Raw genomic sequence first — 23,470 nt, forward strand, 5'->3', positions numbered from 1 at the left:
ACAGCACAGCATCTTCTGTGTATTAATCAGTATGGTGCAAACTCATTACTCATCATTGATTATAATTGGTACCTTGTGTAATGTAGTTTTTATGCAAAACTGGTTTGTTTGGTTGTGCCACAATATCATCATGTTGTGAGTTACATTATTATTTGTTATGTTTTTATGTGTGAGGGATTTATATATTATTCTGTTCACTTTTAGGAGTTACTATATTGAAATCACGTCAGCTCTCTAGCAAATTAATGTCAGAAGAGTTCATGCAAACCCTTCATGCCCTCTGGCTTTACAGACCTGTTACACTTGACTAGGCAGAGAAATGCAGTAATATTTACATAAATATTCCCCACTTGACTGGCATACATTTGTCTGTTTTGACCATGGAGTGTTCCATATGCAGACAAAAAGAGTATGATGAATTCAGAGGTGCAATATACAACACAGATGCCTGCAGTGTGAGGGGTGACAGTCTCCTTTGTCCTTCTGGTTTTGTCATTGGAGCAAATGAACTTCAACCTGTTTTCTACAGCTACCTTTGCAGTCCCAGGAGCTAAAAGGTGTCTTTGAAAATTCTCTTTATTTAAGTTTTTTGACAACTTTACAAACAGTTAAAAAAAAAAAAAAACAGTTGGTAAAATTTAAATTACAAAGATGCTACAAGACTGGTTTTTGTAATATATACTTGTGCAATATAACTTCACTAGCACACTGAGGTAGTACAGTATGTTTGCACAGTAACTTGTATTGTATAATGAAATACAACACATAAGTATGTGAGTCAAGAATATTATTTCTTTACAATCAAAGTGAAAAGGAAGACAAGCAGAGAAAGCAAAACAAAACAAAAACTGACAGGTCCATGTTTAAGTCTAAATCATACTGCACTCCCAAAAGTTCCAGTGGCTTCCTCCATTTCTGCAGGAAAATATGAGTTGTTTTGTTAATATAGTGTTCTAGTTTTACTAGGATCACACCTTCTGAGATCAGTGATTTCCACATAGGAATGGAAGGGGGGGTCTTCTCCAACCCATTTTACCATTATGGCTTTCCTTGCTTGCATTAAAAGTGACTAGGTCACATCCTCATTTTCTTTTAGAAAAGCAGGGACCTTCCCTAGCAGACATAAAAATGGGTTTACTGCTACCTGCTGACTTATTGCTGTACTAATACTTAAGCATACTGCCTTCCAGAACAGCTGAATATTTTCCCATTCCTACAAACAGTGCCACCTAGTACCTACACAAAATTAACATTTGGGGCAGTTTGCTGAAGTTCCTGTTTCATAACCTTATAACTTTAATTGCAAAGAAAAATAGGTACCCAGACCGATTAGCCCCCTGAATGTTGATAAAATTCTATCGAAGATGCTTGCTCATAGACTAGAGAATGTGGTGACCTCAGCTGTAGAGACAGATCAGACAGGATTTATAAATGGTCGCAAATTTTTATCACGATACAAGACGCCTTCTTCGTATTATTCATCACCTTAATTTTGACCAAACATCTGGTGCTATTGTTTCTATGGATGCTGAAAAGGCATTAGAATAGATGGAACTGAGTGGGAACATATGTTTGAAGTTCTGAAGAGATTCGGTTTTGAACATGGTTTCGTGAGCTGGAATAGACTGTTATGTAAGGACCCCTCAGCTTCAGGTCTGACAAATGGTCTCTTGTCTGCTTCATTTAAAGTGAAAAGAGGCAAGGAAGCCCGCTATCTCCCTTTTTTTTCACCCTCGCTATAGAGCCATTAGCGTTTGCTATCAGGCAAAACCCAGATATTCAAAGAGTAACAATATTAAGTATTTAGGCATTAATATTTCCTCCAGGCTGTCAGAGTTGTTTAACCTCAACTATACTCCTCTGCTGAAAACCATAGAAGATGATTTTAAACGATGGACCAAGTTACCACTTACTCTCACTGGACGCATTGCAACTGTTAAAATGAAAACCCTCCCACAAATTAATTACCTATTTTCATTACTCCCCATTACTCCCACAGACAACTGGTTTCAAACATTAAACTCTTTAACAACTCAGTTCTACTGGAAAAATAAAAAATCAAGGATCTCACTTTCAACATTACAGAACTCAAAACCACAGGGCGGCCTTGAAGCACCAAACTTTCTGTATTACTTCCTGTCAAATCAATTACAATATTTACTCAAATGGATCCATAAAGATAAGCACAGTATAGCATGGTTACAGATAGAACAGAATCATTGTAAAACTACCTCACTCTCAGACCTCCCATTTCTACCACAGTCAATCAAGAAACAGGACTACTACAACAACATCACAATCTCCTCAACTCTGACAGCCTGGTGGAAAGCCCACAAAATCACTAAATCATCACTGGCACCATGTAGGCTCACCCCAATTTGGCACAACCCAGACTTCCAGCTGTACAACACTCCTGTTTACTTTCCATCATGGCAACACAAAGGCATCACTCACCTCCACCACTTATTTGAAAATAACCAGTTCATATCATTTAATACATTTATCCAGAAGTACGGGGTTGGAAGAGACCAATTCCTCCAATACCAACAATTAAAATCCATCATTAAATCTAAAATCAACATATCTAACAACATATTACAGTCTTCTTATTTAAGTGAAGAAATCTTTAAAATTACAACCCCCAAAAAAATAATTTCAAAAATGTATAAACTTTTTTCATTGTCAGAAACCTCCATAACACTCCCAACCACCAAATGGGAAAAGGACTTGGCTTTACCTCCCAACCCTGATTTCTGGATACAAATCAATAAAAACATCTTTTCCATGACCACCAATACAAATTTACAACTCATACAATATAAAACCATTCACAGAATACACATCACTCAGGGGAAAATGTTTAAAATGGGGCTGATTAGCACAGATATCTGCTCACAGTGCACCCTGGGTCACACAGATGATTATCTTCACGCCACCTGGTCTTGCCAGCCAGTTCTTTCATTTGGATAACAGTCACAGAAACACTCTCGTGTATCTTGGGCTGCAGAATCCCAGCATCCCCAACGCTCTGTTTGCTGGGGGACTTGACACACATTACAATTCCAACTAAACACAATAACCCATTACTAATTTCTCTGACCATCGCCAAGAAAATCATTTTTCAAAACTGGAAATCAAAACACTCCTGCCATATCACCCACTGGACAAATTTACTCTCAGAACACATATCAATAGAAAAAATAACAGCCTACAAAACAAACAGTATATCAGCCTTTGAGGAAACATGGAACCCCTTCACAAATTATCTAAAGTCCACCCAGAACTCGTACCAAAGCAGTAACCAAAACCACAGCCATGTACAGGACCACATATCAGACCACATCCAACCCATAACAAACATTTTTTAATTGACATCATCCACATTAACTTCATTCTCTCTCTCTACCTCCATATACAGACAAACCACAATCCCTGTTCCCCTTCATTCCCACCTACTCTTCTTTCTCCCCCTTTCTCTCCCCTCCCCTCTTTCTCTCTTCAACCAAGCCCCACCCCCCCTTGCCTTTTTCCTTTTTTTTGGATTAGAAAGTAATATTTTTATTGTTATCATTATCATCATGTTAACATTATTATTATCATATTGCTATTTACATTTCTGATCTTTTTCATTGTAATATGACGTTGTTTGTCAATACTCTGTCATTGTTGTTGTTTTTTGTTTGTTTATTTGTTTGAGTTTCCTTTTGTTTATGTGTTGTTGTTTTTCTGTCCACATTGTCTTGTTAACTATCACCAATAAAAAAAAAAAATAATAATAAAAAAAAAAAAAAAAAAAAAAAAAAAAAAGAGTAACAATTGGCACGAAACAACATAAAGTTTTATTGTACGCTGATGATATTCTTTTGACATTAACAAATCCCACTAAATCATTAGAAGCTCTAGCTAAATGTATTAGAGAATTTAGCTTAATATCTGGGTACAAAGTCAATTTTGACAAATCAGAAATAATGATTCTGTACAACAGCATAAGAACTGCACCAGTCTATATTCAGCCTTTTTGCTGGTCTCCATTGGGTTCAGTCACTTAGGAATTAAAGTCACCCCCAAATCAATCAGTTATAAATCCTTTGGTAAAAAGTCTCAAAGAAATGTTAACAAGATGGAACAGTCTCCCTGTATCATTTCTTGGCAGAATTAATTTGATCAAGACAACAGTCCTTCCTAAAATATTAGATACCACATCTATGCTATTTGCGAATTTAAATTCCTCAGATTTAAAATGATCAGTAAAACAATGTTAGATTTTATTTGGAATGTCAGGAAACCTACGGTCAAATTAGCAACACTACAGCTTCCCAAAGACCAAGGTGGGTGGGGCCTTCCAAATAAACACGGTGTATCAGAAAAAAGTAGATTCTCAGAAAAAACATGAAACCAAAATGCGAAGACATTTTGAAAATCTGATCATATGTGTTTATTGACCATGTAATTCCCCCTTGACTGACACCAGTGTCCTGGGTCAGTTTTCATGCTTCAGTGAACAACACTAATTTGAATTTTGCAAAATAAAACTCTTTTGCGCATGGAGGTGTAAGGGTTAATATGAGATCTGTCCATTGGTTTTTTACTTGCATGCATAAAACAGGTAAAAAGGTTTGAGTTTATCATGCCAAATGCAAGGTGTTAATGCTTTTAGTGAGGATTCTTTAAGCTTGTATTGAACTGAGCATTTGAAATTTTAAGCATTTCAGTCTGCATACATAATTCATTGCATCATCTGGGTGTTCCCTCTTGGTAGTTTCATTTGTTAGAAACAGACCAATAACCACGGGTAATTTTGGCCTCAAAATCGCAGAATTCATGGGTATTGTTTATTCATTTACCTTCATTTAACCAGGAAAACCTCATTGAGATTAAACATCTCTTTTCCAAGAGTATCCTGGCTAGGATGGGCAGCAGTACATTAAATAGTTACAGACGCAAACTTTCATACAAAAAAACAAACAAACAAACAAGTTTTCAATACATGAAAAAACACAAAATCAGCTCAAACCTTCCAAAGTCAACTTTGCTACAAGTGCCCACGAGATGAAGATAAAGTGCGTCAGACAAAACATCTGCAGCCAGATGTCTCTGTCTCTAAGTCATATAACATCCTCTTGAAAGTGTCCAGCGAAACCAGATCTTTAAGTTTCGGGTCTTTTTATAGTTCGTTCCAGGTGAATGGAGCCGCAAATCTGAAGGCCTTTTTTGCCTGTTCAGTTCTAACTTTAGGAACAGACCAAACGAAAAGATCCTGAGAACGAAGATTATAAGTGTCTGTGGTTCTCCAACTGATGTAGGTCAGAAGGTATGATGGGAGCAGACCTAAGATAGGCTTATAAATTAAAACACGCCAGTGACTAAGTCTGCGAGCTGACAAAGAAGACCATCCAACACGAGCATAAAGCAAACAATGATGAGTGAGAGATTTAAAATTGGTGATGAACCTCAGAGCTCCATGATACACAGTGTTCAGTGACTGTAAGCTGTGGAAGGAGGCATGTATGTGCAAGACATCACCGTAAACTAACACAGACAGAAATGTAGCTGAAACCAGTCTCCTTCTTGATTTGAAAGAGAGACAAAAGATATAAATTTGTTCACATTCTGTGCATTGGCCTTCCTGTTCATCTGGATGCCCATGTGGCTTGGTAGAAGATGGTCAGACCTCAGTACACACCCCAGCAGCGAGCTTTCACGGTCACTGAATATCATCAAAGTAAAAGTGCCCTCATTGTCCTAGAGAGGTTCTGCCGAGAATCTGCAACAGGTATAAAGAGTTACAGTAAAAGGTTTCTTTAAATTACTGTCTGCATTTCCACTGTGGTCTTGAGTCCTAGATCTGTGGGAAAGCATGATGAAACCTGTACAGATGCAGCTGTTTAAAAAAATATGGCTGAAAAAACATTTAATACAGCACAGTCTGGCCAATAGGAAATGTTCTTTTATTCAAGCTGTAGTCCAGAAGTACCTAAATTATAGCCCAAAGCAAGGGCTGTTAGTGCTAAAATAAAGTCCCTGGAACTAAATATAGACCCAGGCCTGTGCAGTGTTGCCATTATATTTGGGGTCTTGTGCAGTGTGATTCCTCCAGAGTTTCCTGGCAAAAATCACTACAACCAGATAATGCAGATTTGGTTAATTTCCTATTTGATACATTTTTATAAACTTTTAGACTTTTCTTCATACCACTATAAGAGATTATTTGGCATCTAGTACAGTCTCACTTGAGGAAGCAACTACTGGGAACCAGAATTGGAGAGGGAGTTACACAAGAAAGACATATAAAGTGGAATACTCATTAGAAGAACATGCTTTGACAGAGCTCTGACAAATGCAATTCCATAATTACATTTGCAAAGCAGCATGAAGCAAATGAAGCAGAACAAAGGCCTGGTATTAATACCACATTTTCCTGCGTGGCTGATGTGTTGAGTTATACGCTGGTTTATGCTGTGCAGAATAATATTCTATTAGAATAGTGTGTGAGTAATATTCAAGGGCTGTAGTTGCATCTTTAGTAGAAATACAGTGAGAGCTATGTGGGCTGTGATGAGTATTTACAGCTGCCGGCCACAAAGTGTGGAATATTTATGAAGGAAAATAATAATAATAAGCTGTCTTTCTATTCAACAGGCCAGTGACCTGGGCAGACTTTTTAAAAGAGAGTGCCATCTATATTTTGGCTGCCCGGCCCAATAGTTCTGCCACGCATATCCGTATGCCTCTATAGTCGAGGATGGACCGCTCCACCCCTGCAGAAGGAGAGAGAGGGAGATCGAGGATGTACCCAAGTCCACAGATGAGAGGAGGAAGACAGACATGATGACACCACGGCGAATGCAGCGAGCGAACTGGATAAAGCACCAAGAGACAGCAGATCAAGCAATTGACAGAGTCTCTCCTCCTCTGCATCACCTCAACACCACACACTGACAACACACATGCTGACTGACATAGTGACGAAGTGACAGCGGTTGTCACGGGTCCCAACTCTGAAACCTGACAGCCTCCAACATGTGAGAGATAGGACGAGGAAGACAATCACCCACACAAGACTAGGCAGTCGGTTAGGAAGACTTTTGAAACTCTGAGTGTAGTTAACGTGCACACATTTTGAAAACAATCCAAGGACGCTTACACTCTGATCGAAATGAAAAATATTAAACGTCCATTTGTCCTGTTCCATACTGTAATGCATTTCTCCATGTGTGTGTGACAGGCTACTTCTCTTTAAAGTATGTGTTCCTTTGGCTCTCATCATATTCTAATAATAGTCAATGTTACTGTAATGGGTTTGTGTTGTTTGCCATCCGAAACTTTAATCACGTCACAGAGGCACATACACATTCATTATTGGCACAGTTTGACAAGTGGATAGCCTTCTGAGAGGAGATTAATCCTGCAGCTGCCATTCTCAGAACATATAACAAACAGGAATGAAAGCTATCTACGTATAATATTATATGAGAACTACTATACATGCCAGTATAAATTATTATGCATTACAAAAGCTGTATTTATTCCTGTATCCTCTGACATATTCTCTCTTTCCCCCACTCTTTCATTCTGTTTTTTCTCAAGTACTAACTGTGAAAAAGGATGTTAATGAAAGCTAACCCAGTAAGTGATGTGTATATACTGCCAATATAGTATTTTTTTTTTTGTTGTTTTTTCCAGTCATGGTCTCAGAGCTGCACTTTGACAAGGTGAAAACATCTGCCTCCTTGTTCTAGTGTTATTATTTGCACTGTGGAAATGAGATGTACATGAGCTACTGAGTGACCTAGTATCTAATGAAATGCTGACCGGCAATGGGAGACCTGGTGCAAACATTTGCTTACATCCTTTGTTAATATGCATAAGCACTGTTAAAATGTATAGAAAATGTGATGGGAAACCTGTAATGTTGAAGGATATACAGCTATTAAACTGCACATTAAACTGGCCCTAGAATCACTGCAAATATACTGTAATGAGTAGAACTTCATATAGTGTACCATGTAATTTGCCAGGTCCTCTTAGTGAGTAAAATATGGTAATGACAGTGGAGTCTTGTTAGACTGAAAGATGTGTCACAGCGCTGAAATAAATGCATGGCATTTACTCTCCTTCTTGAGAATCCTGGGTGTGTGTCTTTTCTCACTGATAAGCATACAAAAGCCAAACACAAACTAAATCAATTTTTTTTAAAAAGCCCGAGGGCTGGGTGTTGAATGAAAAACTAAAACTGGAAAGAATGAAGACTTTCTCAAGTGGTATCATGATTTTATTGACTTTTAATTATAACCTGGATATTACAGAATATAAATAAATAAAATAAAAACACTGATATTCGTATGTCTTGATTACACTGATATACACTGATATACATTTTTTTAAAATTATGTACTTCAGAGATAATAAATGCAAAATCTTACTTTGATTAAATTAAATAAATTGGAAACATGACAGAAGTACTGGTTTGCTGAAGATTTCAAGATATATAATGAAGTATTTTACATTCTGTATATACATAGGTTTACATACATTTATACAACACATTTACAAATCCCACACTAGAAGGAGTTTGATTGATTCTAATGTGCAGACTGTGTCAAAGTGAAGTGAAGTAGAGCAGGTTGCTCAGAGGCAAATATAAATTTTGAGTACAGCCCATTTTTTCATTAAGTCATAGGGCCTGATTTACTAAGACTGCAAATAACTGGTGCAAATTTGCTTACTCATGCTAAAAAGATATTGATTTACATGTCATGGGTGATCAACTAAGATTGCCTTCACAAATGACAACAGCTGCAAAGTCTTGCAGACTGCCCTATTTAAATGAGGATTTCATGTGCACTACTGGTTGTCGTCATGGAGACAGTATGCTTGTAAAAACTGCTCTGGGACACACCAGCACTAATGGTAACAGTGACTGGAATGATCCAGACGCAAGGAAATGTAACGTTATAAGGAGTTTTATCATAGAAGCTGTTGCATGACTCCTCCTTGTGACTGGCCCCAAATCATCCCCTAGTTCATGTAGAACTTTTAGAATCTCATGAGTGGGTCTCGGCACCGGATTCATTTTAGAGTTGGGGGGGCTGTGGGGGTTGTTGGATTGAATGACTGTCAGGCGCATATACTTTTGTCACACTGTAGCCTAATGTTGGTGCATATTTTTAATCACAATCATCAGATCAAGTGGAAAAGTAGCCTTTGCTACAAGAGCCCGTAAAGTGTGTGTGTGTGTGTGTGTGTGTGTGTGTGTGTGTGTGTGTGTGTGGGTGGGGTGGGGGGGTGGCAGCATATGTAACGGGTCCCAGAGGGCTGAGGGCCACAATAACAATTACTGTTTGGTCCTGATGTGGACCGGATCTGAATGGAATAAAACAAACGGAGCAATGAGGAAACGTCACTTGCAGTTCTTCTTTCCAGAATGCATCAGAGGACATGGGGGAGGGTGGCGGTGCTTCGCTATAGTACCCCAGAGGAAACTGGGCTAGAAGAATAGTTCCTACCTCATAGCTCCTACTGTAAACCCCTGTTATCCACACTGCCAGTGCCATAACAATTCACGGCATCATTACCGGACAAGGTTAAGCATTCCACTTCACAGCAAAATGTAAACATTAATAAAATGAAAGTAATAAAATAAAATATAGACTTTAAAAAAAAAACACAAAATGGGGTCACATTATTTTAGATGTGCCACACATACGTCTCAATTATTTTTTTCTTCCATCATTCCAAAAATGTTGATATGAGCAGAACAGATTGGTTCACTGCATTGCCTTTAGTTGTTCCTATGCCGCTTCTTCGCCACAACAACTGCAGCCAGTTCTGTGCAGATCCGTGTCAGTTAAAATCTGCCTTTCAGTGCTAAATATAGATGCAAAATCAGCCACCACAATCATTTTCAGGTTTGGTAAATCACATTGCGCGAGCTAAATAAATATTTGCATTTACTCCTCCCAATAATTTTGCACGTCCTGGCAGAAACACCTATTTTACATATTCATCAAGGCAAACACTCTAAATGGGTTGCACAAGCTATTTTGCCCATTTGAGAGATGCAACCCTTGTTGCATCCTGTTAGTAGATGAGCTTCAATGTGGTTTTGCGTGTGCAGTCAAGTTTATGCACCTTTTTACACACACAAACCTTTAGTAAATCAGGCCCATAGACTTTCACTTTTTGAGCCAATATTGTGCCTTGACAACTATAGCCAGCTGGTACTTGTGACTTAATTTTTCTTCTCTAATAATGCAAATTTAGTTAAGTTTCTCTACTTTGGAAATATTTTACTCATAGGCTCATGACCCATACACTGATTTACTCAGGACACAGAGAAATCATATAATTTCTACAAAAATCAAACACCTCATTCTGCAAACTGTTTGAGAAAAACCCTGTATTTGACTGCAGCTGTTGAATATGTGGCCAATTTGGTTTGTGGCAAGCTCAGTGCAGTTAAAAGCCAACACTGAGTTACAGGTTTGGCAGTAAAAGGAGGCAAAAATGTTGATTTTCTGTTACCTTAGGTCTGTACAGGTAGTTGGCAGCAGACAGAAACTGGGATGATTCGTATACATGCAGTATGTAATCTGGCTCACAGGGTGTAAGTATGACATTGGACAGCTATTTAGGTCATTCTCCTCCCATCCTCTATCCTCCTTTGTTACAGCTCTCCAAAGTCACCCTTGCTATGTGAAACAGTAATAACAACCTCTCAGATACAACTAGAGCTTTAACAAAACTCTTTTTCTGTACTGTTTTCTTTGGCTTTGATTTAGTCATTTTAATGCTATCACTCGCTTTATCACTCACAAATTTCCAAAACATCTTTTCCGATGCAGTACTAAAAAAAGTGCTGTGGCTGAGTGCCATTTTTTTTTAAAGAAATACCCAAAAATCAAAAGCCAATCATGAGGGAGAGGTTTTGTTTTCCTATTCCAGGTTGATAGTGCATTGAGCCAGACCTATCTCCAGTACTGGCATGGAGATAGGTCTGGCAAGCATTAACAGACAGGTCTGAACAAAACTACTTTACCAGACCAGCAAGGATGATTCCAGTCCTCATAACCAGGACAAGCATTACCAGCTTGTGAAGTTCCAAACAAAAAAAAATTAGATATTAAAAAAAGTCTATGCACACATCATCAGATAAGACCCTTAAATCAGGATTTTGTGCAACTAAGGGTCTGCTTGGGTTCTCTCTGGATACCTCGGTGTCCTCCCACCATCCAAAAACATGTACCTTAACCCTTTCATGCATGAATTATGAGAATCTTATTCAAGATTTTTTTTTTTTCCTGAGTGTTTTTATTCCTCTTTATGCATAAAAAAACAATGTGGTTGAAATTTTTTCTATGAACCTATTTTTCATGGAGTTACAAAAATGTCCATTCAGCTGGACGCCATGTGTTTAATTCTTGAAGTAAAAAAATATGCATTTACTGACTGAAACCATGAAATAATTTTTTAAAATGCTGCTAATCTGATATTTTCTTACATTTTTAACATACTATAATACTAGTTATTACTCACTAAGATAATATGCAACAAAAAAAAAAGTTTTTGTTTAAAAAAAAATTACAGTCTAATAACAATTAGCAATTTATTTACACTCAAATATGTTTCTGCAGATCAGGTTTATCGAAAACAGGAAAGTTACAGTAATGGTATGAATTACAGTGTGAGGGATGGTGCATAAGTGTCCAAACACAGTATTCGAAATCTCTCTGACAGGACATTTTAGACACAATTTGACAGATTAGTGTTGTTAAATGACCCACAGCTTTACTTTTAAAATCATTTTTGCTTTAGTTAGATCATAAGGGATTATCCAAAAAAAGGAGCTACTTTATGTTGAAATAAATGTTGGAATGGCAATCAATTAAAGTTCGCTCTGTGACGAGACATTACCGTGTTTTGACCAATAAGTGTCCACTGTGTTGGCTGATATGCAAGTAAAGCAACAAAATCCAAGAACATACTGAAGAACAGTTATAGAATAGCAGTCCACTGTAGTGACCATTATGCATGAAACGGTTAATCTGTTAATTGGTCAATTTAAAAATCCACCATGGGAGTAAATGGATGTTTGTTCAGGACTGTGATAAATTGGCAACATGTCCAGGGTGTCCATCTGTTGATAACCAGGATGGGCTCTAGCACCACTGTGGCCTTGTTGGAGATTAAGCAGTTTGGAAAATAAATGAAATAAATGAAAGTCATTGTTTACTGAGTGACTGTGTATTAACTGACTGAATGTAAAGTGTTACTTTCTTAATAGCTGTTTCAGTTATACTTTAGCATGGGCCTTTTAGTTTGAGCTCTCATTAGAGTCATTTTCTTCTTGTACTTCAAACACTACTTGCCGTTTTTCCACTGGCAAGTGAATATTAATTAAACCACTTAGAAAGGATGAAATTTTCCATCTTATGAATAACACATTAACTAAAATATTTTTCACTCATTTAAAATCAAAAGGATGCATCCTGTTTGTCAAAACCAACCTGTTTATTCCAACTGAGGTCAGAGGTCTTCTTTTGTAAGAGCGGTCAGTGATGACAGGGGCATAAACGAATGCAAATGCAGTTTATCAAACAGGGAACAGTTGCCAAGGACGCCAAAAAAAAGAAGAAGAAAAACATTTAGAGCCCAGAAGAAATGCAGACTAACAATATTTAGCCTAACAAAGGTTTCCTTCTGCACACGATTGACTAAGCATGAAAAAAACTGTGGGAAACCAAATGTAATTCCAGTGATTAAACAAAGAGCTTTACCTGAAATCTTAAACACCCAGGAAGTGTCAAACGTACAATGTTAAGAGGGTCACACGGTAACACAGGAACAGTCAGGAGAGGCAATTATTGGGGCTGAGAGTCTGCTCAGGCATACATAAAAAGGACAGACTCCTGTGCATGAGGATCATGGTCAGTGGACTTTACACCTACCTGCGATTATATCCAGAGGACTGTCTGTTATACTGCAGAACAGGTCACCTTCTCATCAACAGGCACTGGAAGAGGAGTCTGACACAAACTTTGGTATGCAGTGCGGTTTGCCTCTAAGGTTCAGCATCCTTTAAAACCGGAGTGAGAAAAACATGGTCAACTTATAGTCGACTTGCTGTCATTTTACAGCATTGTTACAAACTCTCCACTGCCCCGAAGCTTGTATTATTTTGTATTTTCCAGCAGAGGGAAGAACCAATTCCAGTAAGCAGCATCCTCTAAAAGGTTAAACTGAAGGTCAAATAGTGGGACAGAGAAAGCCTTTGGCAATATACAGAATATAAAGGAATTAAACACACTGCAAAAAAATAGGAAACAGACATAAAAGTATGTATTTGAAGAGTGTGTGTGGGAGAGAAATCATTTAGATGAGCAGGTTATGTAATTGTTTCATAACAGATTCAATGATACCATTCATGACCAAGTTAATTGCTACATAAAACGCTGAGTCAAAGGTAAAACATAAGCTCTGAATTATCCCAAAGGTTAATAGCCTGAGCTAATGAAAAGGATTGTTAAGGGATGTTTTGGGCTTATTTTGGCCTTGGTAGATTTTGCAGCATTTAAAAGATTAAACAGGTTTAATAAAGTGCTGAAAGACAAAACAAACTACAATCGTATTCCTTTCAATACAACACTACAGATTAAATAATTGCTCTTGTAACAAATAAATCATAAAAAGGGGCATGTATTTGACAAATTCTAAGTCAGTATTTTTCTTTCTGTTGTAAAGATCACGTTCTACATATATAATGTAATACCTAGTGTAATTTTACGTCTATTGTTTTGCAGATATTGTATTTAATACCTTACAAAGACACTTAAAGTGAAATCTAACCTTGCATAATGCACTGAAGTTTTACCATCTATTTACCAAGGATATTGATCTTTCTAAAGGAACTCGGAGTCCTAATGTTTTGGACAATTGAGTTTTGCAGATGAATGTAAGTGATCTGCATTGCTGTGCATGGTTCAGTATGATGGACGGAGTCAGTGGAGCCGTCCAGTCTGAAAAACTGTTCCGGTTAATTTAAACTCCTAGTGGGCTGTAACGTATCTTGGTAGACGGCCAGTTTACTTATTTACCTGCTTTCCACCGAGCAGACTGAGATAAGTTTTACAGGCAAAAATAAAGTGACTTTGAAACTTTTAGATTCTTGCTGTAAAACATGTCCTTTTTGATAGATCTACCTTAGTTACTTACAAGATTCACTCTCGGGTACACACATATTAGCAGACTCATGGTTAAACATTTTCACTTCACTTTTGGTCACAGTTTTTAATACAGTAAGTAGCACGCTGGGGGGAATTTACTGTCTGACAACTACTTGAGAATAAAATATCATCTGATCATTTCTGAAAAATGTGGATATATAATTGCAAAAAGATGTTAAATCGCAGTAGTTTTGACTTTGGCATGTTTTTCTGAGGGAATGGAACGGAGCGAGAAACTCAGAAACAACCATATTATTAAACTTATAAACCAAGATTTATGCAACACTGTCCTTTCAACACCACCAGGTCATAGAATGAATGAATGATTGATTGATTTCGGGCACATAAAAAACACCATACAACCACCAAAAAAAGCAAATTCCCAAAGCAAATTAGCAACATAAGACAACCAAAAAACTAATTTATTCTAGTAGGCTATACAAAAGAAATACTGTTTGTCAGTGACACATGCGAACAGGAGTGGGAAGAAGTAAACACTTATTTAATCCCATCCCTTTATTACAAACAATATGGCAATCAGGTAAAGTCTTAGAGGAGGGTTAATGTTAGGTTTACATTTGAATCAGTTATGATGAACTTACATAGTTTAGGTTGTATTTCAACCACGTGTTAAACTGATTGTAATTGATTTTAAGTCATTTTAAGTGTTCACCATTATTCTTGAATTCTCTCAGCCTGAATTCATTTCAGGTTGAGACCCTGACACTGACTCAATTCATTTCATTTCATTTATTTGGATCTCCATTAGCTCTGGCTGAGGCCATTGCTATTCTTCCTGGAGTCCACACCCAACACATTTGTCTTTACACTGCAATACACAAATTACCAAAAACACCCCCACACAAAATTAAACAACACCAACAACAACTAAAAACCATTCATCACAATTACAAAACAAAAACAACATACATGTTATACAGGACCTAGTTCAATTAACAGTACCTCCCAAAAAGTAGTTTTTAACATACTTTGTAAATGGTCAGATCTATTTCACAGTTATATATCAATGTAATGTCAATCAACTAAACATTATCAGACACAGAGCATGGTTTTGCAAGTAAATACTCTTTCAGAAATTCTTTAAATCTGTATTTGTTATATTCTTGAATGATTCATCCTGGCAGAACATTCCATATCACCATAGCTCTATACATCACAGTACTTTTCATTTTATTTGGTAACACTTTCTTTAGAGTAAATCTACCTCCTGCAGCATGCCTTGTGTTATATACAGTAGATGTTCAGAGGAACTGAAGGACAGATGTTTATGTAATACCTTTGGCAGTTTAGTCATTGATATTTTCCAATTAAAAACAAGTAATAAGACAATACATTTGTTCTTTTTTTTGTCACTTAAGTTTTTATTGAAATTTTTACACATATGTGACAAAACAATAAAAAACAAACAAACCAACATTGCTTGGATACATATACCTATTTCAGCACATTTTTTTTCCAGTCTGTCCATCATTCTTCGCTCTGTAAACAGTCCATTTATTCCACTTTTTGTCCATTTGTGCTTCCTGTAGTCACAGTCTATGAGTCACCCTTCCCATTGTATATATTCCATCAATGATTGCCATTCACTGGTCCTGTGTTGGTGGTTCTGTCCTTCCCCAGTTCCTTGTAATAGCTTTCCTGCAAGCCACTAAAAGTATCTTAACCAAGTATATGCCGTTTCCCACTACATTTCCATCAGATAAGTTACAAAAATACAGAACATCACAGCACATTGGAATCTCATACCCCATTATTAATACATTTGTTCTTTACCTTTAACCAAGCAAGACAATTATACATTTTATTGACATTTGTTCTATATGGACAACGAAGTAAACACTGTGCTGCCTTATTCTGAACAGTTTGCAATTTCTTTATATATGCTGTGGTAGCACATGACCAAACCTCTAAGCAATAATCCAAGTGTGATAAAGCCAGACATTTAATGACAATTCCCTTTACATTGGAAGGTAAAATATCAGAGCACCTTCTTATAGCCGAAAGACGTCAGCCCATTTTATGTATTAATTTGTCAATGTGTTCATTACTTTACATTACTTTGCTATGTACTTCACTGAAGTAACTAATGAACATCCTTTACCAAGAGGCAAGGACCTCAGATCCAAAATGACACCTGTGACGTATCTATAAGTTGAAATAATGCCAACAGCCACTGGTGTTGCCTTTTAAATCATATATCATATAGCCCTGGCATAGACTTACACTGAACTTCTGTTTAAAAATATGAAGCCAATATATTTTTTCCAGCAGTCATTCCAGTCTCATTCATTTTATTTGGAACTTCTAATAAATGATCTTGTGGACCATCATTAAATTATCCCTCCATTAATTAGATCTCAGGTCAAATGGACGCTTTGACACCTACTGAGTTGGACTTTTGAAGTTTTGGTTTATTTAATGACACACATTTTTCCTAACAGACAGCTCCCTAGTTATGGCTAACAAGTTCCACTAACTACGCTGCAAAATGACTTTGTTAATTAGTGCTCTGTAAAGTTTATAGTTTTACCTGAACAGTAGGCTTGTGTTTAGCATGAGCTCACCTCTGACCCCTCAGCCTCTTATAGTTCAATCCTAACATGCGACTTGGCCAACACAACGGTGGACAAATCACAACTACTGGCACTTCGGAAACAAGGTGTGACAACATGGTTCCACTATTTATACTCAGTCTATGAAGAAACTACAAGCTGTTCCTGTTAAAATGATGTCTAGGCTTCTCACTGGTTTTAACAGATGACCTCACATCAACCCAGTCCTGGCTTCACTTCATTGGCTTCCTGTGGGTTTTAGAATTGATTTTAAGATTTTACTGATCACTTTTAAAGCTCGAATGGGCCTGGCCCCTAGCTATATAATGGACATGCTAGTCAATTATGAGCCAGTACACATCCTTAGATCCTCAGGGCTCCTGGCTGTTCCAAGGTCGAGGTTTAAATCGAAAGATGACCGCACCTTCTCCATCAGGGCCCCCCGACTTTGGAACGGCCTGCCTGAGAAGTAAGGCTTGTGGAATCAGTGTTATCTTTTAAATAACCTCTTAAAATGCATCTTTGAAGACTTGCCTTTATGTGATGTTGTCTATTTTTAATGTTTTTATTGTTGAATATTTAATTTTACCCTGTTTTGGTTATTCATTTATATTGACATACATGATGTTGTTTTATTCCATTTCTTCATTTTGCATTGATCTGACAGCATCATGTTATATTTCTGCCCTCTCCACTACAGTACATTCAAAGTTAGTCATGATTTCATGTTTGCTGTTCTTATCTTTTTTATTGTGTTGTGTTGTTTTCTATGTTTTTATTCTGCTGTTATGCACTTTTGCTTTGTCTGTCAAAGCACTTGTAAACTCAGTTTTTAAAGGTGCTATATAAATAAAATTATTATTAATACTTTTATTTTAAGATTAATTCTAACTCTAAATCAGTGAACATTAATGAAAAAGTGCAGACATCAAAATTCAGATTCAGATTAAGAATACTTTAATAATCCCAGAGGAAACTGTGTGTTACATTTACAGTTAAAAGGACAACACTATTAGTAGTAGTATACAGACTATTTAACCCATAAAGACCCAGTGTTATTTTTCTGGCAGTTCCCAAATGAGAACTTCTCTTCATTTCACCTTTCTTAAGTGATTTTTCAGCATTTATTATAATATTATCCTATTTATTTTGCATTTTTCATTGTAAATCATGTATTTTCCTGTATTTAATTTCCCATATTTAATTTAGATGTTCATGAAAACTCACAGTAAATTCAAAGGTTATTGTATCAAAACAGAGAAAACTGAAAAAAAGTGACTTCCTCAGAAAAGATATCAATAACTGAACGTAACACAAGTGTGTCCACCGACTGTCATTGATCCAACTCCATGGGTTTTACTGGTGAATCAATGTTGTAGAAGATGACGGTGTTTGCATGTTCACTACGGAGCCTCTGAATGTCCAAATGGGTCATATCTGATGACCATGAAAAGATGACAAACAGCATTTTACACTAATTATTGACAAGTACAGATATGATTAGTGAATCAACAGGTATCAAACATTTTAGATCAGTAGATGCTTTTGGTTGCCAGTGGATGTTTGAGTCTTTATGGGTTAAACTAAACCACTGTTTTTTCTTCACCATAGGGCACCTTTTTGCCAAATCCTAAAACCAAACGGGAGTAGTAATGTCACCTGTGTTACTTCACTGCCATTCAATAACATCGTTTTACAGAACATACAATGACACTATTCATTACATGACTGGGTTAGGAATAAGTATCTGAACTGTGATAGCATCCCTGGCCATTCTGTGCAATGATGCAATATGTATTCTGTTCAAATGCCAGTGCTTTAATCAAGTACGTTTCCATTTAGCATTTTCTCAAATGAGTGCACAAGTGTTTGAAGTGTGTGTCATGCATGGATGTGAACCCCTGAGAGTATCAAGGCAGTAAGTGTGATTTTTTTGAGTCATCGCCCTCCCCATGTGTAAACTGGAGGAGCTTAGGATAAAGGTTATCTGGCTTGTTATACAGAGAGTGTATCAGGGCAGCTGCCGACTGAGGTGCTGAGCTGTGGCTGGCTGCTGCTGCAGCTACCGCTGTGTGATGGCTTCACTCAGCAGGGAAATGAGTAATGGTAAACAAGAGTGACAGTCAGGTCAGAGCTCTGGGGAAGCAGTGCCAGAACACAGCCATAGTAAAATGTCAGCACATCAGTCACTTCATCAGGAAGATCATTAACATATTTCATATCTGAACTGAAATGAGATGTTTAAGGGGAGTGTGGGGGTGCTTTCAGTTTGATATTTAACTTTGATCTTCAGGGATTTCAAGCACAATCCTACCAACAAGAACATTCAGGTGCTGAAATCAGAATGCAGTTAATGGCTAAAACACTCACTCTAGAGCACAGGTGTCAAACATGCAGCCCGTGGGCCAAAACCGGCCCTCCAAAGGGTCCAATCCGGCCCGCGGCATGCAAAAAATTACACTGAAGATATTAACAGTCAAGGGTGTTGAACTGGTTTTAGCCTAATGTTATCTAAAGTAAAATAATAGTCTATTAACCCTTACAATAAAATGTGAACAACCTGAAAATTAAGAACAATTTTAACAATATTCTGTCTGTTACTAAATGTTTTGTGGCTTTGTAGATCCTATTTGTAAGTTGTGTTAATAAATTGATACATAATATTGTTGACATTCTTATTTTAATTACACATTCCAAACTTCAAAATTTCAACAATATTATGTTTGTGTAACATTCTGTGTAATGCACATGTACAAGTGATAAGTTGAATATTGAATATTGTTAAAATTTAGCTTATTTTTCTTAAGAAATTAATTTTTTTTCTGATTATTCACATCTTTTGTGAAAGATAGTTTGTAAATGTAAATATTTTCATAATTTAATGTTTTTTATTACACAAAAAAATGAAGAGAAAAACTTGGAGTTGTCATTATTTATAGGTTTTTATGCTATTATTTTAATGGTTTGGCCCGCTTGAGATTGAATTGGGCTGAATGTGGCCCCTGAACTAAAATGAGTTTGACACTCCTGCTCTAGAGAATTATCAAGTTGTCTTACATTTTTAATATGAAGAGAAAATAAAAAAAAAAAAAAAAAATCCCTGTATGTGGACAAAAGACCCATCTCCTGTTGTGGATGAAACAGTTTTAGCACAGTATTTTGTTAATTTTTAAGCTAGATGCACAAAGATGTAATTATTTCCAGATACACTTGACATTCGCTCTGCCAGTGTCAAGGGTCACAAAGATCAGTGCAGTTGTTATGCTGGTCACACGCAGAGTTCATGCAAGGTTCAGTTCTCTGAGCTAATAGCCAGTGTACCTCCGAGCTCCCCATTAGATGCATAGTTAAATGTTAGAGTGTTAGTCTGAACTGTGTGAGAGGACAGTATGGTGACCATACTGTATATAATTAATGGATGGAGGAACTATGATGTCACTTTTTGGTTACTGAACTGCTGCTTTGAAGCCAGTAGTTTGTGACTGTTGCCATGTTGGTTTTTGGAGCCAGAACTGAACATATTTAGACAAAATGGGGTGGAGCTCTGGGACCCTGACGATCATGAATGATTTAATCCTGAATGCGACCTTACTGACTTAGTAAAACTGTAAAATGTATCAAGCATTGCATAACAATATCACTGTAGAGTCATTTGTTAGTGTTACTCCTTAACCACTTATATCATTGAGCGATCTGTCAGGAAAAAAAAAAGCATTTTATCGAATTAAATGAAGCTGTGAAACTTCTCTTTCACCTGACGTCTTATTAAAGGTGCGATAATAAGATGGATCACCAGGTCACTTAGTCCAGATAAAACAAATGAGACCAGAGTGACTTACGGAAAAAGAATACTATCTTAGTATTACTAGAAAGAAGATAAATGTAAGTCTATGGGAGCGCCAACCCTGGTTGAACTTTAAGATGCCTGAAGATGAGCTTGATTTTGGATCTGAGGCCCATGCCTCTTGTTAGTACATGTTAACCAGTTCTGTCAGGGAAGTAAACAGCAAAGATGAGTGAATGTCAGTGGTTCCAACTGCAATAATCCAGGCTCAGAGAACTCAGCAGTAATGGTGAACTGTATGTGGAGCCCTGAGTAATTTATGTTACCTTTAATGAACACTGTACACCCCCCATTGTTGTTTATTATTATTTCTGATTATTTACAGTAGCAACTTATATTTTAGGCATATTTTTGGTCACTCTGATGCAGTTTGATTGAGGCATTGTGGTCGCGGTGGTCCCTGGGGGGCCGGAGAGGTCAGTTAGGAAGTGGAACACCTGTTGCTAACCGCTAAGTGTCTGAAGTGTGTATATGTATCTGTTTCACTGAACAGAAAGAAAGTAAAATTAATTTTAAACCAACTCATGCACTCCTGGAACTCAATTTGTGTCCATGTACAGACTGATCCCATGAAATTGCGTTGTATGTCACACCAGTTCTTATGCTTATACGCATTTTCATCCATTTGCGTGTTATTCAACGCCATTTGATTATGTGTCAATTTATGTCAAGATCTCCGGTTTACATATCCGTAACCGCTAACCCTAACTGCTAATTGCGTGGTATTTGACATGGCATAAACATACATACGAAAGCTTATAATGTGTACAGATAGCACACCAGTTAAAAGGGGTGTGTATGGAGTGTATATTTACACAATTCATGATATCACGTTGCCATGTAGATCCGTTAAAATGACTTGAAAGCATCATAAAGCAGTGTTTACCTTAGATATCCAACAATACATCTATGGAAATATTAGCATGTTTGGCAAATCATGCAATAAAGAAAAAACCCACCCATAACTGAAGTGTGTTTCACAATAAAATTATTGTTAAGAAATAGCAAAGAGTAAATAAATCATGTCCACTGAAACTACACTATAGGGCTTTTAATTTAATTTGATGCTTGTATTAATGTGGCTTCATTATCTATTTTTCGATGCTGTTTATTTCATTCTCCAGCTATTGGCAGGAAAGTGTTAATAGCTTCCAGATATTCACCAATTCAGCGTACGAAGCAAATCTTCCGAAAGATTGATGGGTGAGTTGTTCTTCTGTCTCCACACATTTGATTGAAAACAATACCCTGTTTACCTTCCAGCCACAGTGTCAGAGATCAGAATTTTAATTACATTGGATGGAGTTCAATAATATTAGGTTTTGAAGTATATAATGTGAACCAATATCAACGTTTTCCCCGCGTCAGTTTGGGGCCTTACTGATGCCAAATGATTTTCAAACACATCAAAACAAAAATCTAAGCAACATGACATACCAGCCAACTCCACCATCTCTCCAACTCCGATCCATTTTTAGATCCACCTCCGCAAGCATAAGCATCACATCCCACCTCCATCAGCCAGGCCAACTTCTTTCTTGGAGCCCACTCAGTCTCTGCAGCTGACGTGAGCCAATTACAGCCGTCTGGTTCCAGGACAGCGGTCTAACATTCCTGGCTCTTGTTTTAAACCTTATTCGATGAAACGCTGAAGCTCTTTGTATAATCTATGCATGGCACGCACCTATCACCCTCTAAGCCTACACAAAAACAAGCCCGTATACAATGTTAAGTTGCTCTCTTCTTGCTGACACATTTCATAGTGGGATTTTTTCTAACCATAATACAGACAAGACACCAACAAGACATAACAGCTGGAAACAAAAGGATTGTCTGTGCCTGAACATCCGAGTACTAAGATGAACTGTGACCACGGTCGTGATTTTGGGTTATTTCTACTGTGATACTGTGGATAATAAGGTTTTGACATAGAAATTCTTATATTTTTAAAATGGTTCAGTGAAATCTAACCTCCCCTTACATCTCAGCTGGACATTTTTATATTTAGCTCCTCATTATTTGCCAAACTCTCCAGCATTCACCCCCCCACCCCTCCCAAGTCTCTGGAGGATGTTTGAGTGCTGTTTGGGAGTGAGCATCATTAGTCCTATCAAATGTGTGTCAAGGTTTGAGGAAAAGAGAGCCAGTGTCAAAAACCAGAGAGGGAAAACAATGATGAAAGGGCGCTCTGAGCATCAGCCGCAACTTTGGATTATTCTGCAAACTGAAGAGACTGTAAGGTATTGTAACAGAACGCATCGAACTATACCACATGATGAAAAAGAACTAATGACAATGAAAAGAAAATTAACCTGCAGGCTGACATGCTATAATTAGAGCTGCTAACAGAGAATATTAGCATTTTTCCTTTTAAACTGTCTTTTCTTGTGGCAGATTTTTTAAAACTCAAACACTTCTGTAAAATAAGACACATTATATAGCTTGTGTGTGGCATTTTCAAAGTGAACTTAACAGCCAACAGCACAGAAACAGCATTGATTTAATTAACTTAATTACATGTGTGATTTTGATCAATCAAGTTAAAAATCTAAGGGGATTAATAAGCATCTGCTTGGTCTCAGTCCTATAGTCCATGACATTTAATGCATTGCAGAACTCAGAGGAAACAAACAGTGCAAAGGTGGCCTTATTAAGCATTGTTACAGCTGCTGAACCTTCAAAGGTCAAAGGTCACCTCAAGACCTTTTGTGTGAAAGACATGTTGATTGCACCGACTCTGCACATGGTATAAAGCTGCAGAAAATGACAGGCTGTGTGCCAGAAATAGCATAAAGCTACTGCTATTTGTTTTCTTTTTTCATCATATCACA

The 23,470-nt window shown here is 37.2% G+C and overlaps 1 protein-coding gene across 3 annotated transcripts in view; it reads left to right on the forward strand.

Annotated features, from left to right (window-relative positions):
- phf24 (PHD finger protein 24) overlaps window positions 1–8,183 on the forward strand; it is a 73,101-nt gene extending 64,918 nt beyond the window's left edge. For all 3 annotated transcript variants that reach the window (XM_030148976.1, XM_030148975.1, XM_030148977.1), the window contains one exon: window positions 6,640–8,183. In XM_030148976.1, coding sequence (XP_030004836.1) covers window positions 6,640–6,736 — 97 coding nt within the window. In that variant the 3' untranslated portion in view covers window positions 6,737–8,183. The remainder of the gene's footprint in view (window positions 1–6,639) is intronic.
- The last annotated feature ends 15,287 nt before the right edge of the window (window positions 8,184–23,470 follow it).

Source organism: Sphaeramia orbicularis, chromosome 12 (assembly GCF_902148855.1).
Source record: "Sphaeramia orbicularis chromosome 12, fSphaOr1.1, whole genome shotgun sequence".
NCBI lineage: Eukaryota > Metazoa > Chordata > Actinopteri > Kurtiformes > Apogonidae > Sphaeramia > Sphaeramia orbicularis.